The sequence below is a fragment of the Siphateles boraxobius genome, unplaced genomic scaffold (genome assembly GCF_051911475.1).
Source record: "Siphateles boraxobius isolate OS27281-9 unplaced genomic scaffold, OSU_SipBor_1 48, whole genome shotgun sequence".
Taxonomy (NCBI): domain Eukaryota; kingdom Metazoa; phylum Chordata; class Actinopteri; order Cypriniformes; family Leuciscidae; genus Siphateles; species Siphateles boraxobius.
The window spans coordinates 2,410,001-2,437,500 of record NW_027509119.1 but is presented as its reverse complement, the minus strand read 5'-3'; the positions used below and the strand labels follow the sequence as shown (position 1 = coordinate 2,437,500).

At 39.6% G+C, this 27,500-nt stretch overlaps 1 protein-coding gene across 3 annotated transcripts in view; it reads right to left on the bottom strand.

The window, feature by feature from the left end:
- The window catches only part of acsf3 (acyl-CoA synthetase family member 3), a 71,811-nt gene that overhangs the window by 6,085 nt on the left and 38,226 nt on the right, over positions 1-27,500 (bottom strand). For all 3 annotated transcript variants that reach the window (XM_077201541.1, XM_077201543.1, XM_077201542.1), the window contains 2 exons: positions 498-632; positions 303-414 (listed from right to left, as the gene is read on the bottom strand). In XM_077201541.1, the coding sequence (XP_077057656.1) occupies positions 303-414; positions 498-632 (247 nt within the window). The remainder of the gene's footprint in view (positions 1-302; positions 415-497; positions 633-27,500) is intronic.

Genomic DNA, 27,500 nt, shown 5'->3' with positions numbered 1-27,500 from the left:
AAAAAGTATTCTAGTCGCTTGATAAACTTAAGATTGAGCCACTGTAGTCACTTGGACTATTTTAACGATGTCTTTAATAACTTTTCGGGGAACAAGTTTCAATCCCTTAGAAGCCTATGGAGGAGTGATCCAGCTCTCAGATTTAATCAAAAATATCATAATTCATGTTCGAAGATGAACGAAGGTCTTACGGGGTTGGAACAACATGAGGGAGAGTAATTACTGACAGAATTTAAATTTCTGGGTGAACTATCCCTTTAATATCTCTAATGCTGATGGTCAAAACTCTGACGTTGTGTTACCTGGCCCAGGCCTTCAGCATCGCCAGACTCATGGTCTTCCCGTTCCTCAGCTGCACGACTGCGGTGACCTTCTGACCCCACACAGCGTCTGGAGCCCCAATCACAGCCACATCTGAGGAAAAGATGCATATTTATTGCCCTGTTCATATGTGCATGTGTATTTACATGAGTGTGTGTGTGTGTGTGTGTGTGTACCTGTGATATCCGGGTGGGCTCGCAGATGTCTCTCCACGTCTAGTGCACTGATCTTGTATCCTCCGCTCTTGATGATGTCCACTGAAGTGCGGCCCAAGATCCAGTACACGCCGTCTCTGTAGAGCGCAGTGTCACCTGAAGGAGAAACCAAGTCAAGTCACCTTTATTTATATAGCGCTTTTTACAATACAGATTGTTTCAAAGCAGCTTTACAGAGACATCAGGAAAATAATATTGCAATAATATTGTTAAATATAAAATTAAATGTACCCAACTAAGCAAGCCAAATGCCAATAGCGACAAAGAAACCGAGTTACACCGGCCTCTACACGGTTTAAAGGAGGTCTACGCCTCTATTAATCAATGAACAGTCCATGTGGGGGTATGGATGGGCGATATAGTATCGTTTGCGATATACCGGTAAAGATTCTCCTCACGATAAGAATTAGTCTTCCCCTGATAATAACGATAAAAAGCCTATTTGATGACGTATTTCTATTTGGGACCTATTTGCTGAGGTGGAGTTTATCGTTTATCTGAGTTTATCGTTTATCATAGTTTATCGTTTATCGGAGTTTATCGTTTATCGGAGTTTATCGTTTATCGGAGTTTATCGTTTATCGGAGTTTATCGTTTATCGGAGTTTATCGTTTATCTGAGTTTATCGTTTATCGGAGTTTATCGTTTATCGGAGTTTATCGTTTATCAGAGTTTATCGTTTATCGGAGTTTATCGTTTATCGGAGTTTATCGTTTATCTGAGTTTATCGTTTATCGGAGTTTATCGTTTATCAGAGTTTATCGTTTATCGGAGTTTATCGTTTATCGGAGTTTATCGTTTATCAGAGTTTATCGTTTATCGGAGTTTATCGTTTATCGGAGTTTATCGTTTATCTGAGTTTATCGTTTATCGGAGTTTATCGTTTGGAATTATTCAGTCTTTATGAACAAGCAGAAACGAATGCGCAAACGCAGACGTAATTAATATTCATGAACCCAGCAGCTCATCAATCCTTAGTGCTGTTTATATTGTTATTAGTAATAGTATTATTATCTTATCAGTATTATTGTTAGTTTGTAATTGATTTGAATAATTACTGTGTGGGATTATTATTGTGTGATGTTTTTCAGTACAGTTGCACTATTTAAACATTAGCTGCACTTTTACAGAAGAAACGTATATATATCTGCAGCTTTTCCATTTCTGCAAGGGCTGGTGTTTTTACTGTTTTATTTTATTATTTTATGTAATTGGTATATTATAGGAGCCTATTTGATGATGGATACGTTTTGCTTTAGATCAATGTTTGTGTTTCTGAGGCTCTCAGTTGTAGCCAGTGGTGAATGGTACTATATTTATATAGTCATCACAATAAATACCAGAAAATATTGTGATATAGTTTAAAGTCCATATCGCTCATCCCTATATGGGGCTCAAGCAATGAAAAACAGGGCAGAAATAAGAATATAAGGTTTGTGTGTGTGTGTGTGTGTGTGTGTTTGTGTGTGGCTGCTGTAAGTTGTCCTCTTCTGAGCTTTAATAATAGCCTGTAGTCAGGCTCAAGATCTTCTGCTTGCAATCTTAAAAACCAATTGCACAGAGCCGCTCAGCTGGAGACTGCTTAATTACCACCCTATAAGACACACACACACACACACACACACACACACACACACACACACACACACACACACACACACACACACACACACACACACACACACACACACACACACACACACACACACACACACACACACACACACACACACACACACACACACACAATTAAAACATATTTGATGTTTAATGTACAGCTACCCAAATGACACACTGGACAATGGTCCGTTAAGTCCACAAGACCGTAAAGTGTCACGTTTGTCATTTTAGGTTTGCAGACGATATGCACCCTCGATGCGCACTTTTGAAAAAGCCAGCTCTGAGACTTCTGCCCGACAGTCAAAGCGGCATTATGTCGACAAGTATGGACTGTAAGAGAGAGAGAGGGGAGGGGAGGAATTACCATTCGTTTGAATTTTAACGATTCCAATTACGATTCTGCTTATCGATTCCGATTCTTATCGATTGACTGATCAACATTTTGATCCAGGAACATGTTGTACTTGGTGAAATCACGTTCACCCCAAAGATCTGTAAAGAGAAAGCTGTATCCAAAGGCCCTGTCCCAAATGGCGCACTTCATGTGGACTTTCGGTCTCGTGGACTACGAGTCTACGGGTGCATAGGCCGTCCCATTCATCATGTTAACGCTCTGAAGTGTGCTCAGCAGCGCCCCCTGTGTGCCCTTGAAGCATGGATGCAGGCTACACACACTTTAACTACCCAGGAATCCTTGCGAAAGGCCAATCAGACAACGGATGGGAGGAGATTTCGCTCATGGACAATTGTTAACATGGCTGAGAAGAAAATATTTAAGTGTAAGTATCATTACAGTTTTTATGACCTAGGTGTACATTTTACCAGTTATTACCTACAGTTTATACAAACATTATGTTCATCGACCAGTGGTTGATGTCTCAAACATAGGCTAATCATAGCGCGCTGAATAGTATGATCGCATTATGTTTCATTAAATAAATAGAACCGAATGTCAGGGCTTTACTGAGTCATATGTAAACGTAGTATGAATATTTAAACCTGTAAATTCATCTGAAACTCACGCACATCTTCATTATGTGTTAAAATTGTAATCTTAGTTCAAATGGAACATTATGCATTATTATGTACAATACATCATGTAATACATAAGCATGTATCTATTGTTTAATTCCCAGGTGGCATACACAATATCAAAATATATAACTGTAAAAGCAGGCAGTGAAGTTGACATGGAGATAAGATTTGGGAAAAGAAAAGAAATCCTGTTCTCGATCGATGCTAAATAGTATAATATTTCTATATGATATTTGTGATTTTGATCTAATAAAGGGACTGATGAGATGAACTTTCAGTTTATTCGGCTCCGTATGGAGAGAAATAAGGCTCGATCGAGTCTGTCCCAAAAATACCTCTCAATGCGCCCTCGTGGACTCGCGCCAAGGGCCCTATACTGTAGGTCTCACTACATGACACGTCACCAAAGTGTGGACTCTGAGGAAGTCCTGAGTGTGCCATTTGGGACGGAGCCAAAGACGTCGACTCCTCTCACGTAGACTTATTAGAGATCTGATGCACACTACACAATCTCGGCTGAACTAGTAGACCATCTGGGTTTTTATATTACCAATTTTTATTTGTTTTATGAAAACTCCATATTCAGACTAATTTGCCATACTTCTTTTTGCATACTATATAGTAAGGAAGTAGACATATTTCTCTCACGGTAAATTAAACCAAGTGTGCATTGCTTGTCGCAGTTGTTGCTGGTTAGGACAATCTCAGATTAACATCAGAGAGAGAGAGAAAAAACTTCAGCTTTTCTGCTTCAACATGACATGCCTGGTTACGACAAGGTGTTATACTCCACTTTAACACACCTTGATGAGAGGCCAAAGATTTCAATCTGAGTCTGAAAAGTACAAGCCATCACTAGCCAGGCAGTCTTCCAATCTCTTTAGCAGAGCGGAGACAAAGAGACTCTTCTCCACGAGTGTTGGGCTCAGCTGGGGCAGGACCGTGAAGACGACGGGAAATAGGTCATAGCAGGCGAGTGACTGAGTGTGAAAGGAAGGAGGAAAGAACATTGCGCAAAGGTGTTGGATGTCCAGCGTGGATCATTATTGAGTGCTAAGACCCAGCTGTGGCGAAGGGGAGTTGAGAAACGAGAGAGCATGTGTGTGAGCTGTCTGGAGGTTAAGGACGATATGTCATGGGTTATAGTGTGTGTGTGTGTGTGTGTGTGTGTGAGTAAGGGGAGGTTAAGTTGGCAGGGGCAACTGGACATAAGCTGTGACAGAGAAAGAGAAGACATTTGATGAGTGAGATGGGAATCACGTTCACATGGACGGCACCTAATTAGCTTCCATCCGTTATCGCCACAATGCTTCCATTACTTATTCTTTTATGTTTTGTAAAAACCTGCTATCATTACTAAACACTTTAGTTGTTTGTACTATTTAGCTGAAAGATTCATTGCACTAATCAAGTTTAGCAGAGATTACTTGGTATGTTTAGCTTCATAAGGAAGGGGAGGGGTTCAAACACCACATCACACTTCAAAAGGCAGAAACCACTGGTATTCAAAAACCTGCCTGGTCACGTGAAAAGACCCGCGTCTAACGTGCTTCCAAGGGCCTCTACACCTGGCTGGACGAGCACAGGCTTCGGCAACAGACGGCATAGAGAATTAACAGAGGTTTAGATGTTGATGAATTATTGTTTAATTTAATTTAAAAATATTCACCATAATGGTGATAAGTCTTTGCTTTAGTTGGGCTCTTGCCCTTGACATTTGAAAATTAGTTATTATCTGGCTGCTTTACCTGTGTGTCTAAAAAGGCACTATTGTAATAGCTAAAAAGCTATAGTAAAGTGATCCAGTGATGACTGCACATTGATGTTGGTATCAATAGGGATTAAAAGCCATGGAAAATGAAAAGCTTCATGTTGCAATGCATGCTGGGTACTTAATAGTACACCTAAACTCAAAAAGTTTTAGAATGTGAACTAATGATTTACAGTACTAATGTAAACTTGTTTTGTCTACTGCACCTACATAATATTATATGTTAATACAACTCAACATGTTTAGTTTCAGCTTGTGTAAAAACTAAAGTGGTATAGGGCAACGGGTTTCCACGCGATTTGCGAGTAAAGTCAACTAATTCGGGTTAAGAGTGCACCTTCGAGCCCCAGAAAGGTAAAGACATAATTTAAAGTAATCCATGTGACTCCAGTGGTTTAACCTCAATGTTATGAAGCGACGCGAGTGATTTGTTTGCGCAAAAAACAAAAATAACAAATATAAAAATATCTTCATTTGTGTTTAGAAGATGAACAAAAGTCTTACGAGGTTGGAACGACGTGAGGGTGAGTAATTACTGACAGAACTTTAATTTTCTGGTCAACTAACCCTTTAAAGGTTCAAATTTAGAAAACACTGACTTTTGACCCTGTTCCAGTAAGTTCCCACTTAGAAACCCTCCAGAACCCCCTATAAACCACCTTGTCAACACCACAATACCCTAGTCTTGCGTAGCCAGAGCTTCAGACTGACGGCAGAAGGTCTGGACTCTATCGCAGCTTTTCTTTTAGGCCAAGGACCCAAGAGGGTGACTGACATGTAACGCCACCAATCACAGTTTGTTTCGTTCCGCCTCATGTTCAGGATGTGACAATATAATGTCCCTACAATAACAGACCGGCGTACATCTAATAAATTATTCATTCAAGAACGTTATGCAAGTTTACAGCAACAATGGAGCCGCGAACTTCACATACTTTTGAAAATCCAGCGTGTAGTTTATCCTGATTAGCTCATTGTCACAGTTGTAAACATTAACATCTTTCTTTTTCCATGAGGGGGTTTGCCATCACAGCGGCTCTGCTTCCAGGCGGACCGATAAAGAACGCGACACACACGTCTCCCGGACATCCTGTAGAATTCAACCAATCAGATCACAACTTTGAAACTCCTGAAGTGTTTCCAGAAATGTGTGTGGGCGTGGGCGTGACATCTGAGGCTGAGAGTAACAATACCCTAACATTGCAGTGGTGAGTTTTGCACAGGCAATTACCACTCACATTTATCCAGAAATGTCTAGTTTCATTCATACTTGCTTCAACTCATTAAACTGAGGTGCCAAAATAGACAGTGGGAGTTTAAATCTCACTTTGAATGTAAAGGCTGTGACACAATGGTCAGCCGCTGAGTGTCTCTCGGCTTTGTTTTAGCAGCGCACTTTCGGCACTAGTCACTTTTCGGACAATTGAGCATGTTGAAGGGCGGAGTGAGAGAGTGCACAAGAAGAACAAGAGAAATGATGAACATTTTCAAACCACGAGTGAGATTGGTGAGTTTGATTGACGAATAGAATCTACTGCCACCTGCTGGTTTGTTATTTCTTCACACAGGTGCCGAATTTACGTGCTAGTTTACGAATTTAAGTGCGACTTTCGTCATTGCTGATGTCGTTTTGGTGTGTCTGGACCTTTACATGGAGCGGGTCACTTTTTTTTATGTTCAGATCACATGGCCAACTGAATATTAATTTAACTCGGAAATACTTCACTGTCAGGGTCTAAAATTAACACTCGCCAAGCGCCAAATGTGAGTAAAAATCGCGTAAAAAAACGCTGTCAGTCGCTAGTTGGTCAGAAACAATTTTTTTAATTCTAACGAAGGTGACGGGTCAGTGCTTCATCATCACATACATTTCAGCCTTTCCAATGTAAATATTCAAGCGCTGGAACACGCGAAAAATAATTTGTTACTCACGCGTTTAACATCCGAAGTTGAGCTCTCTTTCATTCCTTCCAGTGCTACAATGTACAAATTCAATCAAAACTATGTAAAAAAAAAAAAAAAAACACGCCTGTCTCGGCGAGTATCCTAGTAAAAAATCTATAAAATCTTAAGTAAACACAAACACAAAAGGCATGATCCGTGCGTGCATTCGGTCTTAAAGTGACAACATCATAATAATCCTGCTACTGTCTGCGTTTTTAATGTTAACCAAACAAAGAACAAAGAAAAAACACTCACTGCTCTTAAACTTTAAAAAGGATATAAAGACGATGCAGTTTTATTTATTTAATTAGCATACTTTATTACATTTCAGTACCTGATAACTACTAGACCTGCCTGAGGAGCACTGTTTATTTAATTTGTGTGTATTGTATTGTATTGTATTGTATTTGTGCGTTTGCTTTTAATTTGATTGTTTGTTGTTATTTTATTACTTACTGTATACTTCTCTTTAAAAATGTAGCTATTAAATTTATATTAGCAAGGCTATACGTTTTAGCTGATGTGGTATCAAATTGGAATAGAGGAATGTGAATTTTCACTGGTATCTAAAATTTTGGCGTCATATCTGCTAGGTTTTGTGTTATGACTGGTAAAAAAATATTTTTGGATGGCAAATTTTCTTAACTCACCGGCCATTAGCAGGTGTGGCAAAAAGCCCCTGTTCACTGTTATAAAAAAATAAGTGAATCATGGCTGATGTGCATAGCGCATTTCTACAGTGGCAACTGAAACCTTTCGCATGAAAGGCGTCAGAATTAGTCCAATATGTTTGCCATATCAGACGGCGCAACATAAACGAAGATTTTTGTATACTAAGTGCACATATTAAATAACCGCTTTCTCTTTAATTTTCAATAAAGCTCTAAAACGTACAACTTTTTTCCTCTTGGACTCTCTCCCCCACCCATCCCTCTCTCTCTCTCTCTCTCTCTCTCTCTCTCTCTCTCTCTCTCTCTCTCCATCTCCAGCGAGGAACACGGCATCAATAGAGGGCCCATCTGTTCCCATACATCAGGCTCTTCATTTCAGTTTATTAGCTGGGATAAATCATAAATATTTCATTATACATCATGGGCGGCTGTCGCAGGGACGGTGCAATTTATCAGCGCTGCCCTCTCTCGCCGCCCAGCACTGGAGCAATAAGCTTTCCAGTCTATTAAACAAGATTGATACAGTGTGTAAATTTAGATATTGGGAATTTCTTCACAGACCACTGCTCCACAGTGATAGGATGGGGTGAGGTGAAGGAGAAGCGGGTGGGAGGAAGGAGACGGAGAGAGAGAGAGAGAGTGTGTGAGTGGGGAAAATGTCTGGGTGTTAACAGCAGTAAGTGTCTATTTACACTCGCCTCTTTAAAATAACCCTATCCGCAAACGCAAGGTGTAATTTGGTCACGGCAGCGTAGCTTCCTTCTCATGGAAATGAAGCAGGAACATGTTTGACATGAGGACTGATAAACTGTAGACGTTTCATCCGCTTTAAGAGCCCGTAATGTCCCTGGGGAGGGGTCAAATGTCACAGAAAGTCTTAAATCCTCATGTCAGGGGTTTTCTTCTACGATTAAAAGCAAAAGAAGGTGAGCATGTTGTGGATATGAATATCACTGTATATAACCAGCTGCAATATGATTAAACAACAACAGCTGAGAGCTACCTCTTCCATGAAAAATTATTTTTGTCCTAAAAGGTAAACAATAAACAACATTTCTGTAGTATTTCCGCAACAGTACGGAATTTAAATAATTCAATAGCAGTACACTAATTAGACAGCAAAGACTTAGATGCTGTGAGTCAATGACATCAGGTAAGCAATGACCCGCCAACTACATGACTACAACTTTTCAGGTCGACTAGTTAAAACGAGTAATTGTGTGAACACTAATATGAACGGCTGCATTTATTTTATTAGATGTTTTCCCTCATGGTGACCATATTTTGTCCCCTTAACATAGGGTTAACCACACACACACACACACACACACACACACACACACACACACACACACACACACACACACACACACACACACACACACACACACACACACACACACACACACACACACAAATGTGTGGCATCAGTCTGAAGTCACCGCAGAAGCGCTACGGCCCAGCGGTTTTCCTAATTAAAACGATAAGAAGCTATATTGCACAAGTTTTTTCCCCTCACAGTCTGGCTAAGGCGTTTAAGTGAAGGAAGCCATGTTGCATGCTAAACAAGGACGAACACATGATGCAATGAGGAGAAAGCATCCCAAAGACGACTCGTGCATTTAAAGCGAAGTCATCCTTCACACTACTTCCACATACAGTGTCATATGAGATGGTGAGCTGAGGTTTGGTGACAAAAGAGCACTGATTTAACATTTGCTTGGTTTAGATTTTTGTAGATTTAACAGGGCAAAATAGGTAGTTGTGCCAACACTTAAAGGATTAGTTCAGAATTAAAAATTCCTGATAATTTGATCTTATTTGATAAGTTCATGTTCATGTCTTTCTATCTTCAGCCGAAAAGAAATTAAGGTTTTTGAGGAAAACATTGCAGGATTTTTCTCCATATAGTGACTTCAATGGAGTCCAAATCCCAAATTGCAGGTCCAAATGCGAGTTTCAGTGCAGCTTCAAAGTCTCGACACGATCCCAGCCGAGGAATAAGAGTCTTATCTAGACAAACCATCGGCCATTTTCTGAAAAAAACAACAACAACAACATTTTATATACGTTTTAACCACAAATGCTTGTCTTTCACGTCCACGACTTCACGCATTACATAATCACGTTGAAAGGTCACGCGTGTTCTGGTTCAGAAACTCCATCTCATTTTCTCCTCCAACTTCAAAATTGTCCGACATTGTTGTTTTACCTTTTATTTAATTTTGTAAATATCGTTTCAAATAGTATTTGCACTTTGTAAACAGTAGGTCTGTACTTTCACCTATGTCAAGCGTGACCTTTCAACGTGATTACATAATGCGTGGCGCATCACTAAACTATGCAAGACGATCATCTGTGGTTAAAAAGTATATAAATGTTTATTTTTTTAAAGAAAATGACCGATGGTTGGGCTAGATAAGACCCTTGCACTGAAACTGCAATTTGAACCTTCAATACGTCGGACCCCGTTGAAATCCATTATATGGAGTAAAATGGGGGTGAGTAAATTATCAGGAAATTTGAATTCTGAAGTAAACTAATCTTTTAAACAAACATAAATAGGCTGTTTTGCTGGGAGCTCAGGGTGTAAACAAATGCATCACACACACATATGCTTGCACGAGAGGCTGAAGGGGGGTTGACAGCTCTGGAAAGGGCAGTGTGACAGAGGCCATGCTTCACGTCCAGCACACTTACACATCAGTGAACAAACACGGCGTTCTGACAAGCTGTGAGCTCCACTGCTCCTCCTGAACATGTGTGAATGACTCTATTTTCCCTGACAGCCATGAAAGCAAAACTGAGGTGAAGAACATTGACTCACTGCTTTAAGAAACCACTGTCGACTGGGTTTGTGACACTTGAGCTGAGCTTCTGTTTGGATATTTATAGAAATTCACGAGCAAGGACCACGCCACAAACATGAATGTTAGAGGATTATTTATTGAAGAAAGTTAGGGATAAATAGGCAGAGGATGAAGAGGAAGGGGAAAAGGGATGGTAGATATAGATCGTTTGTTTTACTCCGAAACAGGGACTTAATTTGTTACAATGTTGCAGATTCTTCTTGGTACGGTTTGCTTTCACAAGGCAACCTTTCAAAGCGTATCAACATGTGTCCACAAAAGTCACAAAAGTACAACTGTCCTCTTATTGGTCAGTGTTTCCCCTGCGTCATCCATCAAGATGATTGACAAATTCGCTATATGAGCTTATTGTGGCTTTATTTGTAACAGTCGATACACACACAAACACTATACGAATGTAGCCATCATTGCCGCTGTTAAATTATAAAATGCATTCGTATTAAAGGGGTGGTAAAACACGATTTCACTTTTCTAACTTTAACTGGTGTGTACTGTTGCTGTTTGAGCATAAACAACATCTGCAAAGTGTTTTTTTTTTTTTTTTTTTTTTTTTTTTTTTTTAATGACCACACAGCCAGGCTGGTGGAATTTGTTTTCAGTACAGCTCTTTGGTACAGGTTCCAGCATTACATTAAACAGTAAACATTAAACATATAAAGTAACATACATATACATACAGACAAACACATTAATACATAGTACATAAGGGGTCATGCTTAATCCACAGTCCTCAGCGTTCAGAGTTCAAAAGGTGTATTGCTTTTGGAATAAAACTATTTTTGAAGCGAGTTGTTCTAGAGGCGATTGTCCTATAACGCCTCCCAGAGGGCAGTAACTGGAAGGCGTAGTGAGCAGGGTGCGAGGTATCAGAAATTATCTTGTGGGCTCTGCGTAGTGTCCGTTTGTGGTAGAGTGATTCAAGGGATGGTAGGGGTGAACCAATGACTTTCGATGCTCTGTTGATGATACGCTGTAATTTCTTCCGGGAAAGTGAGTCAAGACTGCCAAACCAGACTGTGATGGAAGTGGTGAGGATGCTTTCAACGATGGCCATGTAGAAGCGGAGCAGAAGATGAGACCTTACTCTGAACTTCTTGAGCTGTCGGAGATGAAAAAGTTGCAATGCTCAAAGTTCAAAGTAAAGGGAGATATTTGCTTTAAAAGAAAAGGACTACAACAAACGGCTGATAGGGACTACACAACATTCCTCCCGGGTTAGTGACATCAGCAACCCTAAAATGTACATAAACCCGGGACATGTAGTCCATGTTGAGAAGAGGAACAGTTGTTGTATAAGAGTACATCTGTGAGTCAGCTCAAACTTTAGCATCCTTCTTTCCACATGCAATAAAAAGTCACTCTGTGTGTAGGGCTGGGGCGGTATGGATTTTTTCTAACCGCGGTTGAAATGCAAGATATTCCCGCGGTAAACCGCTTTAAATACACACAACCCCCCCACCCCAAAAAAATACTGCTTGAAATCTTCATCAAGCAGTAATTTGGCATGAACCAATGACTGAATAGATTTTCCTTATTTAAGAATATTCTCAGATACATTCGCATTGAATTCATCATTTTCAGGAGAATACATTATTATGTTCACATTGGAAATGAAAGATGAACACCTTTTCCAACATGTCTTGATTACAAAAAATATATTCCATATTTATGTTTAAATAATATAATGTTATTTTTATTTAATCTATGTCGATTATATGAAAAGTGAACAGCATGAATAAGATAGGATCATAAGATGGGTCAGACATGATTTTGACCACTTTATTAAGTTTTGTTTTGTAGAAACCCTTTCTTTAAATTAAATTTCATTTTGTATACATTGTATCTTAATTTTAATCACTGTTTCATTAACTAATTGCCTGGAATTAATAAATAAGAAGCAAATGTAGCAGACATATAATCAGGAGGACGTGGAAGCGCGGGTGCGATCTCTTGCGCGTGAACTGGAACTCCTCTCATAAATTAACCGAAACACGTCGTATAAGCTAGGCCTACTTGCCTCACATACATGAGAAATAAATAGAAAGCTTTAAATATCTACTTTTAAACAAAATTCACAATGAAATGATAATTTTTTAGGCTACAGTAGCCTAGTCAGGTACGGTCAGGTTTGCCGATGTGCGTTATTTATTTATTTTTATCCCTGTGCGCCGATCGGAGACGGAGTTCACTGCTGATATTCTGGGGATACAACATAGCCAATAGGCTATACTAGGGACTTTAGTCTTTAAATAAGGTTAGATGTTAGAAAGATGGTTAGTTTAATAAATAGTTTAAAATTTCCACCACAACAGTCAGGTGGGCCTCTTTCCAAAACTATGACTAAAATATGACTAGAACAATAACACTCACTGTTTATCCTTCTGTTTCATATCAGAGATGGAAATGTTTTTCCGATACGTCTAAACGGGGTGTGGACATAAGCAAACGAATGATAAGGATGTGTTCAAATGCAAATGTGTTCTTGTTTTATTAACAAATAAACAGTAACAGTAGGAGTATGAAATTAAACAACAACAGAACTTTCACAAAGAGACAAATTCTAAAAAAAGTAACAATATTTTAATGTCCGCACTCATTCCTTATCACAATCAAGTATTTAGACATAGGAAATAAAGAAATGTTTATTCTGAAACATCAGCAGCAGAAGATGGTTATTATATTAGTGGGATAATGACAGCAACCTTTACTAAAATTATAAATGGACTTCAGAGGAATGAAACAACTGTCAATCGAACAATTGTCACAATATTTTGGACAATTTCATGCTCTAAACTTTGTGGGAACAGTTTGGGGATGTTCCTGTTCCAACATGACTGCGCACCAGTGCACAAAGCAGATCCATAAAGACATGGATGCGTGAGTTTGGTGTGGAGGAACTTGACTGGCCTGCACAGAGTCCTGACCTCCAAGGGTGTAACTTTGGTTTGAGAAGTGGGGGGACACAAAATGGGGGAATTTTTTTCCGATTTGAATCCCATTTCCTGCATTTACATTAGGGCTGGGCGGTATATCGAGTTTGTACAATATATCGATATTTTTTATCCCCACAATATGGAATGAGGCAATACCGTTTATATCGATACAGTAGTTTGATACGAGCACATCTGAAAAATAGAGGAGGACGAAGTGTAAGCTCCTGCAGTGAAAGTACGCAATAATTCTGACTAAAATATACATAGGCTATTGCTAAAATATTTGTTGTTGGAGACAATATATATATAAATATGCCATATGTGGAATTTTAAACCTACAAGTATATTTTTATGAAAGTGACCATTATAATGAGGTAATCAAATGCTGGCTAATATAGTTAGTTTGTGCTTTTGTTTTTATTTTCATTTTTAGTTTAGCCTTTAGTCATTTTAAAAACAAAAGAATTATATTTGTTTTTAGTTTGTAATGTTACAATGTAATGTGATTTTAACCACCTTTTTGCACATAATATATTGCATAGCCTACATTACATTCACTATATTTGTTTCCATATCCTTCAATATCAACATTGTTTGGATATCATTGAGCAGGATGTGAAATAATTTTTTTTAAATAAATACAGATTTTCTTTATCCAAGTAGAAAAACGTAGAAAAAAAAGTGATATATATCGTATATCGCCATTTAACCAAAAAATACCGGGATGTGATTTTTTGACCATATCGCCCAGCCCTAATTTACATACATATAGGGACTATGGTGATACAAAATAAAGGAAATAATTAAGTTGATTATAATGATACATTATGCCAAAAATAAAAGTAGGCTACTAAACAATGTATAGCAAAAAGATGTCTTACTTTTTTATTGTTTAATAGGGGCTGATTGCCAAGACTTGAGAGAATCATTTTATAAAGTCAAAAATGTTCACCAATAATGTTTTGTGTGTAAATAAAATTGAAATTATGTGAGACCGGATTTCCACTGTAATGTAAAAACAACATAAAGACAGTATATTTTAAATAATTGCTAATAGCATCTTTTTATGAATGAAGGCCAGTATCACTGATATTAATATAGCTAGTGATGTCTCGATGAAAAGAGTTTCTAAAAGGAACCCAATAAATTAAATATAGATTAATCATTATTAAACAGGTAATAAAACTTGTGCTGGTTCTCTGTGCCCCGCCCCAGTACCTTTCTTCCCGGAAGTGCATGAGGTGGCGACCTGGTCTTGGACGGCCGTGGACTTTAAATGCCCGAAACGGGCTTGTTGCCTACTACCCCCTCACTACCCTCGACGGTGGGGCAGCTAAGGCAGGGCTCGCAAAATTTCAAAATTGTTGGTAGTCCTTCGGGCACGCACTCTTCAGATTTTGGTAGGCCGAAATGAATTTTACTAGGCCAATTAAAAAGACAATTTTCAATGCAGTAAATTGATTAGGAGTCAAATCAATCAAAAACTTTTTCAAAACACAAATATCAACAAGTGCACAGCTCAGTTGTTTTAAAGTCTGACAATGCTAAAAGTGTTAATTTTCTGATGGAATAATTCACATATTGAAGAGTAGAAATAAATAATAATAATAACAATACCAGTTTTTTTATGGCAAGTAAATGGTGGTGTAATTATTGTATGCTGTTTAGAATATATCATGGTCAAGTCACCTTCATTTATGTAGAGCTTTTTTACCATACAGATTTGTTTGATTCAAAGCAGTTTTACAGTGATAGTGTGTTAGCACACGGATTCAAACATTCTGAAATGAAAGGTCTGATCACGGGCTGAGGGTTTGGCGGCAGGCCTGGGTGATCTGTTGTCACACAGGGCGTGCCGCTCTGCCACGGTCACCTCGGGACTCGATCATGAAACTAGTGCTGAAGCAGTCTACACATGGAGGAAGCCAAGTGGCTGCGTCTGCCATATGCCCCAGGAGCCTCTGAAAGTTCTTTCATTGGGACCCTTTCTCACTTCTATATAGCACCAGCTGAACACACTCTTTTCTTGAAGAGACGTGTTGGGCCGAGTCCATCTCCAAACTGAAAAAGAGATACTCAGCCCATGGGCGAGATTACTCTCTCCCAGTTGACCTGAAGACCCAACTGGCTATGGAGCACTCCAAGGGTAGGACCTTGTACTGATATTTCACACCTTTGAACGCAAGAACACAGAATGGTCTGTGCAGCAGAGGGATCGAGATCTTAAGTACTGTCCTTCAGGTCAAACGCTGCAGGCCAACTTTGGGGACGGAGCATTGGAAATGCATCTGTGTTAGCAACTTGAACAAAGGCTTTCAAAAAAGGGCCTGTTTCAATTGACACAGGTCCAAGATGGCCATGACCCACCACTCTAGGGGACAATGAAATACGGGTTTATAGAAACCGGTCTTCATATCGGCTGGAGGAAGAAGCTAAATCGCGTCCTTCGCCAGTAGGACTGCGACTTGCGCACACAGGACAGGAGCAATGCTCAACACGTAGGTATGATTAATATCACTGAGCCAGGGCGGAAGCCAAGCGAAATGAATCGCAAGCCGAGTCTGACACACTCGCTCGTTGTAAACAACAGACTCGTGCTCGTGCGGACGCGTCGAGTAAAACCAAGGCTTAAAGGCTTAAATACTTTGCGCTCGCCGGTGTACTATTCTTTGAAACAACAGTGTGCGACCCGGTGTAATTGTCCTCTAAACCATCAGGAATCAGCGGTCAGAAGTAAGGTACACTCGTGAAAGTTTATTTTAGTACTTTAGTACTCTACTAACACTTTAGGACACCCAAACCACACTACTAAAGAATCGTGTAAAGCAGTAAACCAGATTATTCCTTGTGACATTAGAAAAAAAATGGATATGAGAACGTAACCTACAGCTAAATTAAAGTTATCTTACATATTTTCTAAACATTTTTATTTAGTTTTGTGAACCTTTTATAAAAAATGGCCATTTATTTTTATTTAAAGGGCTTATGTCTGCAATTGTTGGCTCATTTTGTTAATGTAAGCAACGAATTTAGACGCAAGAACTGGGTGTAAAAAATAATAAAATAAAAATAATTGCCTTCTGCATTTTTGTTTTGCTTTTCACTCAATTGCACCGAACTCGTACCGAACCGTGATGTCTGAACCGAGGTATGAACCGAACCGTGACTTCTGTGTACTGTTTATATATATATATAAATACACACACACAACCGGTTTGTTGTGCTTGTTTGTAGGGCTGCACAATTTGGCCCAACATTTTGTGCTCCTATATTACTATGGCTAAAATTAATATAGAATATGAATATATGAATATTACTATTGTAATAACATTTTCATTATTACTGCAGTGCTCTTTGAAATGAAAAAGAAACAAAAACATCATTGACTAGATCAATGAAGGATAATGTTGGCAGTCAGCATATAAAGTGTTGTCTTCCTCCAGTATGAGCACAACCTCTCAGTTGTAGATTAAGTTCGGCTTGATGGAAAGTAATCTCTGTTAAGTAACCAGATATACAGTAAACACTCACAGCAACATGAATATTAATGCAAGGATTGTAGAGCATTATAACACTTCTAGCTCCTCAGAGAGCCTAATGAGGACGAATAACAGACAAGCACTGACAAAACTAAAATTACATTTATCTCTTTTATTCTCTTTCATTGTTGAGTTTTTCCCGGCAATCTATGTTTGCACTGTTATACAGTAGGGGGCGCTGTTACACATCCGCTGAAATAGAACAGAATCTCTGGATCCAAAACAAGCAAAGAAGTAGAAGAAACAAGCGATAGAAGCATTGCTGACACACATGTACAATAACGCAATCATCAAATATTAAACAGCAAATATATAAAATCTGCCTGTCCACCCAGGACGAGCTACAGGACTGAAGCTTTGAGGTGTTGACGGACTCGATCTACTCCATCTGTGTTTTGATCATCGTTCTGAATCAGATTTGGACAACGTCTTTGACAAAACTTGATTTTCTCAGCTTTTTGCTCAAAATGTTGCTATTTATGAAACTAACCCACATTCAAGTGTTGATAAACAAGAATGCATGAAACTATAATTAGACTTTTTTATGGAAGAGGGTCTGTTCTTTCTTTTTATATATTGCATGTTCAGATATTCATATAACACAATAGTTTTGTTAAAAAAGAGTGGCAACTTAAAAAAAAAACAGACTGGCGGGGAAAGAGTTACGTTTTTTTCCCCCACAATTTGCATTTTTCTACTACACATGCAATGTGTTTGCCTTGCATTATGATCATTGTACATTAAACTTAAAGTGTTCACTTAAACAACATATTTATTCAATTTAGGCGCATCAGTAGACAAACTCAATACTAGCCTATTTTAAGGCTATTTTAGTTTGTTAGGATATTCATTGATATAGGATCTGTTGTTGTCAAGTTTCATTCATAATAGGGCTGTCAATAACAATTATCTTGGTAATCGAGTTGATTATTTTGACGATTAATCAAATATTTTTTTGTGGTAATAAAAATAGACAATAACCATTAAAATTACTTAAAATACATAGTTATAATAACAATGAAGCAATAATAATTGGTTCAAATGAAGTATCAAAAGCAAGTACTCAGTTAAAACAGTTAAAATACATATGTAATACATAATATAAACATAATCAACAATACATATTACATTAAATGCCTGCAGAGGGCGCCAACGGCCTGGTGTTAGTTGTTGTTACACTACGACATGATCAAATCTTTTTTTAATATTGGATAAACAACGTTTCATTTAAATGTCCACTGAATATTTAATATATGGCCACTTCTTTACAATAGAGCTTGAGCAAGAACATGTAAACATCAAAAACTATCACGATGAACAACAGTTGGCATATTTAGAAACATTGATGTTTTCTCTTGTGTTGGCGTATGTTTATAAATGATTATGTTATAAATCTGGTGAAATGACGGACGTTGCATTCCCAATGGACGTTATAAGCAACAAAAAAAGTACATGCAGAGATGGAGTTTGAGACGCTCCACGCATGTAAATGATAACAGTGCTACACTTTGCTATGAAACACAAATCGCATTAGACATTATATGCGTTCCCAAATTCATGTGATTGAAACCCAAACAAACGTCACATGTAGACACTGAGTTAATTTACTTGCATCTCATTTTGGTCCACTTTAGCTGTGATGTAGAAAATAGACAACTTGGATATAATTATAATTTAATATTGATGATGATTATAATTTTAATGATTTTTTGAGTGTAATTAGTGCTATCAACATTGTCACATTAACTTATCTGGAATAAGATTAATTAAACATTTAACAATAGCATAATAAGCAACAGCACTTGTGTCCTTTTTCAACATAAATAAAATAGCTGATATTTTTATGAAGTTTAAAAATAGCTTTTAGTAAAAAAAAAAAAAAATCTGTTTGTCTACATTTGATAAAATCACAAACAATCACAAACTCAGATGTGGGATTGTGGGTAATATTAGTACTAAAAAAAGTACTGTATACATGGATAGACTTTAAAAGTCCACGAGAAATTGAATTTCATCCAACATATTCATTACTTCAATGAGCTCATTATTTCTGACTTAAATTAAAACATTGTTTAAATTAATGCATCATTAGCTAACTGTGTGATTTTTATATGTACATTTCTGAAATACATAACTTGCACAGTCACCTCTGATAACAGATTACTCTATGTTGTAATGTATAAACATGCATTTTCTGTAAAGCGGCTTTGAAACTATGTGAAAAGCATCGTGTTTTAACACACTTTGAAATGGGATGCACTAATTGTAATCTTGCATACTATTTTGAAAGATAGCGTGCCCATCGGGACACAGCCGTAGTCTTACTCTGGTAATTAAGACCCGAGCGAGTGCTTTACACTTGGGTGAGTGATCTTATTTGCCTAATATGATTCAGTGAGGGGGGGGGGGGGGGTTACTTTATGTTAATGGCACTGATTGTGCAGCTCGCGTCTGATATCAGCTCGGCTTTAATATATCATGGAGGTTTTGATTCTAAACTATATTCAGCTGTAGAATTCAAATACACAATAAAAATGATTCCAGAATGTCTTGGGTTTATTTTCCTACCCCATTGGCAAATTGCTTTTTCTTTCTTTCAGCACAAATCTAACAAATCAGATGGTGTAGAAAAGATAAACTTAAAGTGGTCCTATTGTGCTTTTTCGGATATTACCTTTCATGCAGTGTGAAATAGATCTGTTAGTGAATGTGAAAGGTCTGCAAAGATTCAAAGATCAAAGTGCAGATAGATGGAGTTATTGTCTCCTAAAAGAAACCGATTCTCGTCAATGATTCCAGTCTACGTAGGTTTGTAACAGATTTCAATAATGAACAGCGTCTCTTAGCTCCGCCCTCAAACACTGTCGTTTATCTGAGACTGGAAGAGTTTGCTTCGTGTTGTTCGTGTTGAGGAGACGCTGTTTTCTGCTGACAAAGCAAATACACTTACAAAAGGATGAGGACTGGTACTCTAACTGATACGGTAAAACCGACGCCATAGTTACTGTTTGTATGACAATGAATTTCAGGTATAGTAATAGGAGTTTCATTTCAGACACGCGCTGGAAGTGGTCGACCAATCACAACAGACTGGGTCATCTGACCAATCAGAGCAGAGTCGACCAATCACAACAGACTGGGTCATCAGACCAATCAGAGCAGAGTCGACCAATCACAACATACTGGGTCATCTGACCAATCAGAGCAGAGTCAACCAATCACAACAGACTGGGTCATCTAACCAATCAGAGTAGAGTAGACCAATCACAACAGACGGGGTCATCTGACCAATCAGAGTAGAGTCGACCAATCACAGCAGACTGGGTCATCTGACCAATCAGAGCAGAGTCGACCAATCACAACAGACTGGGTCATCTGACCAATCAGAGCAGAGTCGACCAATCACAACAGACTGGGTCATCTGACCAATCAGAGCAGAGTAGACAAATCACAACAGACTGGGTCATCTGACCAATCAGAGCAGAGAAGACCAATCACAACAGACTGGGTCATCTTACCAATCAGAGCAGAGTAGACCAATCACAGCAGACTGGGTCATCTGACCAATCAGAGCAGAGTCGACCAATCACAACAGACTCGGTCATCTGACCAATCAGAGCAGAGTAGACCAATCACAGCAGACTCGGTCATCTGACCAATCAGAGCAGAGAAGACCAATCACAACAGACTGGGTCATCTTACCAATCAGAGCAGAGTAGACCAATCACAGCAGACTGGGTCATCTGACCAATCAGAGCAGAGTCGACCAATCACAACAGACTCGGTCATCTGACCAATCAGAGCAGAGTAGACCAATCACAGCAGACTCGGTCATCTGACCAATCAGAGCAGAGTAGACCAATCACAGCAGACTGGGTCATTTGACCAATCAGAGCAGAGTAGACCAATCACAGCAGACTGGGTCATCTGACCAATCAGAGCAGAGTAGACAAATCACAACAGACTGGGTCATCTGACCAATCAGAGCAGAGTCGACCAATCACAACAGACTGGGTCATCTGACCAATCAGAGCAGAGTCGACCAATCACAACAGACTGGGTCATCTGACCAATCAGAGCAGAGTAGATCAATCACAACAGACTGGGTCATCTGACCAATCAGAGCAGAGTAGACCAATCACAACAGACTGGGTCATCTGACCAATCAGAGCAGAGTAGACCAATCACAGCAGACTGGGTCATCTGACCAATCAGAGCAGAGTAGACCAATCACAGCAGACTTGGTCATCTGACCAATCAGAGCAGAGTAGACCAATCACAACAGACTGGGTCATCTGACCAATCAGAGCAGATTTGGCTTTCGGAAAGGCGGGGTTTAGAGAGACTGAATCCTTGATCGAGACGTTTCAGACACTGTAAGGAAAAGAGCTGATGCTGTAATGTATATTATGAGAAAATTAAAGTGTTTTTGACCTTGGATCCATGTAATCTATTGTAAAAAATCAAATTAGGAGCTTTAAAACAGTATAATATGAAAACTTTAATTAAAAATAATCTGCAAACAAGATTTAGGGACTGATTTACTAAACAGGGCAAATTAGGATTAGACCACAATCCCATAAAAGCGTAGATGGTAGTGGAAAGTTGTGTGTGACTTACTGACAATTAAAGACATTAAAGAACAGATGCAGCTAAACAAGAGCACAGCAAATTTGCGTATGGTCGCAAACAAGCTGAGCCAATGATAATCACGTCTACTAATATCACAGGTGCAATTTGCGGCAAGACATGCTTTTTTTGGCTGTTAAATAATAGTGCAAATAGCGCAGACCTTAGTAAATCACATTGCATGATTCATTGAAATGATCTCCTCCCATAAATATTGTGTAAATTCAGCCGCAAAAATAACTGGCAACGCCTTTTCATTGCTCACTGCGTGTTTTTAGAAAATCCTGACTAGGTTTGGGAATCGAATACTTGAGGTCAGGAATTGGATACTTTTTATAAAGTTTAAGTTTCGATTCCTCTTATCGATTCCTTTGAGAGCATTTCAATATGACTTTAAACCTTTGAAGCGTGAGACGACTCCTGCGCTGTCAGAGCCGCACACACGTGTAACAGTATATTGGATCCGCGCAGCTCTTAAAGTGACAGCAGCCTAATATTCCTGCTGCCGTCTCTATAATAACACTAATCAAACAACAAAAGACAAAGAGAAAATTCACTCATTCTTGACTAAATAGGGACTGATTTACTAAAAAGGGCAAATTAGGATTAGACCACAATCCCATAAAAGCGCCGATGGTAGTGGAAAGTTGTGTGTGTGACTTACACGTGTGTGCGGCTCTGACAGCGCAGGAGTCGTCTCACGCTTCAAAGGTTTAAAGCCATATTGAAATGCTCTTTAATTGTCATTTAGTCAATGCTTTTTGTTATTTAGTCAATTCTTGACTAAATAACTCTTGTAACTATATTTGTAATGTATGTTTTATTTATAAAGTGCAGTGTTATTTTACATTTGATTAGTTTCTGTACCAGAATACCTAATTTCAATCGTATCTTTGTTCAGTTGTATCTTTTTTTTGCGATTGCTAATTTTTTATTTGTCCTTTTTTAATCACTGAGTGTTTACTTGTCTTTAATAATGCTTGAAATTTATATTAGTTAGGCTAGTTGTTTTTCTATGGTATTTTTAAACCACAGGCAAGCATTCCTCGAGTAAGTGTTCTTTAGACTGTTGATTTCAGTTCATGATATTCAGCTACAATTAAATGTTTTGCAATAAGACTAAATGTGAATGATACCTATCTATCTATCTATCTTTTTTTTTATTTTTTTTTATTGGAATCGAAATTAGGAATCGATAAGAATCGTAAAAATTCAAATGATACCCAACCCTCATCCCGACAGTATTTTTTAACACAGTAGTACAGTTTTAACACAGTATTACAGTTTTTTAACGCAGTATTTTTCGGATTATTCGAGGGTGCTGTGTTAATTGCTGGTCTGAGACAGCCACTGTAAACAGATATAAACTCGTGGAGATTCAGGACAAGGCCAGGACAGCGGTCAAGTCTGTGGAGTCGACAAGAGCGCGCAAGTAGATTTTTTCTTAATATCCAGTTCTCCTGTTGTTTCAGTTTAGTATTTATCTCAAGCTAGGGCTATTTTCGATTCTGTGGTTATTTTAATTGTTTACCTTCTCACAAATCTGTATTTTAAGTAGTCACTGGCCAACAGCTAGTTTCGATCTCTGACATTTTCGGATTATTCGAGGTTGCTGTTTTAATTGCTGGTCCGAGACAGCTGTCCTCACTCAGTAATTTGAGCGCATCTATGTAGTCTATGTAGTGTGCGCGCTGTTGCGGAAGAGGCAGCGGAAGCGTTTCAGCCTTCTCGTGTGAAGACCGACTCGGGTAAAGACCATCGACTCTACCTGTGCGACTCCACCGAGCAACGACACCAGCTAAGCACTTAAGTATCTTCTTCTCCCTTTCCTTTCCTACTTGTACTCCATTTCCCTTAATCAACATGTGCTTTCAATACGTTCCGGTTGTCTCTCGACAACGCACTCTCATCACGCACAGAAGTCAGCGCAATACTGCTAATCTGCGTCCCGTTCTCTCATCCACACACACACCTCTCTCTCTTTCTATGGGTCTATGGAATTGTCAGTCAGCAGTCAATAAAGCTGACTTCATTCCTGCCTTTGCATCTCTTTCAACTCTTAATATCTTGGGCTTGACTGAGACCTGGATCCGTCCAGAAGACTCAGCAACCCCTGCTGCTCTCTCTAACAACTTCTCTTTCTCCCACACCCCTCGCCAGTCTGGTAGGGGTGGGGGGACTGGTATTCTAATTTCTAACAATTGGAAATACTCAACTATCTCTTCTCTATGCAATAACAACTCATTTGAATATCATGCTATTACACTTACAACTCCCTTTAAGATGCAGATTGTAGTCATTTATCGCCCCCAGGTCAACTGGGAAGCTTTGTTGAGGAGCTGGATGTGCTGCTGTCCTCTTTCCCTGAGGACGGCACTCCACTTGTAGTCTTTGGCGATTTCAACATCCATCTAGAGAAGCCGTATGCTACAGATTTCATCTCACTCCTAGCCTCATTCGATCTCAAACGGCTCATCACCACAGGTACTCACAAGTCAGGCAACCAACTGGACCTGGTCTACACACGCAACTGCATCACTGACAACATTTTGGTGAAACCTCTCCATGTTTCAGATCATTTCCTCATTACTTTCAATCTACAACTCACTATCCACACTCCACCAACTCCCCTACCAGTTACCTTCAGACGAAACCTGCGCTCACTTTCTCCCTCCCGTCTTTCCTCTGCAGTGTCATCTTCTCTTCCCTCACCCTCACAATTCTCATCTCTAGATGTGAATACCGCAACGGATACTTTATGCTCCACTTTAACTTCTTCTTTAGACACTATCTGCCCTCTCTCCTCCAGGCCAGCACGCGCTACCCCCTCTAACCCCTGGTTATCTGAGGTTCTTCGTGAACACCGGACTAAACTCAGGGCAATGGAGATAAAATGGCGCAAATCAAAAGATACATCTGACCTGAGTACGTACCAATCTCTGCTCTCTTCCTTTTCTGCTGATGTTTACGCCGCAAAATCTTCATTTTTCCACAACAAGATCAACACCGCCTCTAACACACGAACACTTTTCAAGACATTCAACTCTCTCCTCTGTCCACCTCCACCACCACCCTCCTCCTCGCTAACTGCTGATGATTTTGCTAACTTCTTCACTAACAAAACAACAACCATTAGCAGTCAGTTCTCTCCTCCACACACACAGGAACCTAGGTCAACCTCTCCCTCAGCCAATAACCTTCTCTCCTCCTTCTCTCCACTAACCGAGGAAGAAGTATCTAAACTTCTCCTCTCCAGTCATCCTACCACCTGCCCTCTTGACCCCATCCCCTCACATCTTCTACAAGCCACTTCTCCCACACTTCTACCAGCACTCACACACATCATCAACACATCCCTCCTTACTGGCATTTTTCCAACAGCATTTAAGCAGGCTCGGGTAACCCCACTGCTTAAAAAACCAACATTAAACACATCACTTCTAGAGAATTACAGACCTGTCTCTCTCCTACCATTCATTGCAAAAACACTTGAACGAGTTGCTTTCAACCAATTATCATCTTTCCTGTCTCTGAACAACCAGCTGGATGTTAACCAATCTGGCTTCAAGAAAGGGCATTCGACCGAGACCGCATTACTTTCAGTCACAGAAGCCCTGCGGATCGCTAAAGCTGCTTCCAAATCATCAGTTCTCATTCTCCTAGACCTGTCTGCTGCCTTTGACACTGTGAATCATCAGATCCTTCTGTCCACCCTCTCATCACTGGGCATCACTGGAACTTCCCTCCACTGGTTTGAGTCCTATCTCACAGGTAGGTCATTCAGGGTCGCATGGAGAGGCGAGATATCCAAAGCACATCGACTGACCACAGGGGTTCCCCAGGGGTCAGTCCTTGGACCCCTCCTCTTCTCCATTTACACCACATCACTGGGACCCATCATACAGGCACATGGTTTCTCTTACCACTGCTATGCTGATGACACCCAGCTCTACCTCTCATTTCAACCAGACGATCCCACAGTAGCTGCACGTATCTCTAGCTGTCTGGCGGACATCTCGGCATGGATGAAGGAACATCACCTGCAGCTCAATCTGGCAAAGACTGAGCTTCTCGTCCTCCCTGCCAATCCGTCTCTACAGCACGACTTCACTATCCAGCTAGACTCATCCTCAATCACCCCATCAAGGTCAGTCAGAAATCTTGGAGTAATCTTTGATGACCAGCTAACCTTCACAGACCACATTTCAAAGACAGCTCGATCATGCAGGTTTGCAATGCACAACATCAGGAAGATCAGGCCTTTCCTAACTGAGCATGCAACACAACTTCTTGTCCAGGCCCTGGTTATTTTTAGGCTTGATTACTGCAATGCTCTTCTAGCTGGTCTTCCATCATGTGCAACTAAACCCTTACAAATGATCCAGAATGCTGCTGCTCATCTTGTCTTCAACGAGCCCAAAAGAGCCCATGTCACTCCGCTGTTCATCTCCCTGCATTGGCTACCACTCGCTGCTCGAATCAAGTTCAAGGCGCTGACTCTTGCTTACAGATTGTCCACCGGCTCAGCTCCCTCCTACTTTCACTCGCTCCTACGGGTCTACATCCCTACCAGAAGCCTACGATCGGCCAAGGAGCGACGGCTCGTGGTGCCATCACAGCGAGGCACAAAATCACTGTCCAAGACATTCTCATTCACGGTTCCATGCTGGTGGAATGATCTCCCCACCCTCGTCCGGAATGCAGAATCCCTGACAGCATTCAAAAGACAACTGAAAACTCATCTCTTCCGTGAGCACTTAACATAGGAAAAAAAACAAAAAAAAATCTTTCTTGAAATCTTCGCTTGTCTGGTTTATGCTACTCTGAGCAATGTTTGTACTTGGTATTCTGAGCACTTCTTGCGTTGTTTTTGCCTCTCCATGATGACTCGCTTGGTTTAATCCTCAAATGTAAGTCGCTTTGGATAAAAGCGTCTGCTAAATGACTAAATGTAAATGTAACACCAAAAGAGGGTTTGTGCTGGTGCAAGCTGTTAGTAAATCTGGCCCTTAATATCTTACACATCCTCACTTCTTCACCAACTGTTTTATTTACAGTTTTAATGTTGTCCACCTCCTACATAACCATGGCCATCTACTGAATATCAAATCCATGAAAGCAGGAATGAGGTCTCTCTGTCTCAGGAGAACAGGACTAGAGGAGCTCAAGCGTCTGTAGAGGACAGTCCCTCAGTGAGACCGAAGGGAAGAGGGCAGACATATCTCCAGGAACTTCAGACTCCAGTTTCACATTCACCAAGAGCAAACTGACCCCTGCTATAAGCACAAGACACACTCAGGACTTGCTGTAGCTTCTGGGTGTGTGTGTGTGTGTGTGTGTGTGTGTGTGTGTGTGTCCATATGCCTGTTGGAAGGACATGCAGAGCCGGAGGTGCTACACAACTACGTTCGTTGGGCTTTCCCACATCTTACTCCAATTGTTACTTCTTCTGGTGTTTAGCGCTGCGTTTTTGTGAGTGACTGATCAGTGCACATTATTTTGAAGAACGAAAAATGTGTGTGTGTAAAGGGACTTTGGTAAGTTTAGGATTAAGGAATGTAGAATACGGTCATGCAGAATAAGGCATTAATATGTGCTTTAGAAATACCAATAAACAGCTAATATCCTAGTAATATGCAACTTGTTAATATTGAGAAATGGAGCCTAAACTAAAGCGTTACCTGCATTATTATAATACATGCATGATGCCTTATAAACAACCACCGGTAACACTTTATTTTACAGTGTCCTTGTTACATATGTTACATGTACTTACCGTAGTAATAACAGTAAATTATGCATAATTACATGCAAAAAGGTGTCATTGTTACAGTGTAATTATATATTTAAGTACTCAGTAATATTAAACAACTACATGTGCTTACTATAGGGTTAGGGTAGGATTAGGGTTTGGTTGAGGGTTAGTTGCATGTAATTATGCATAATTTACTG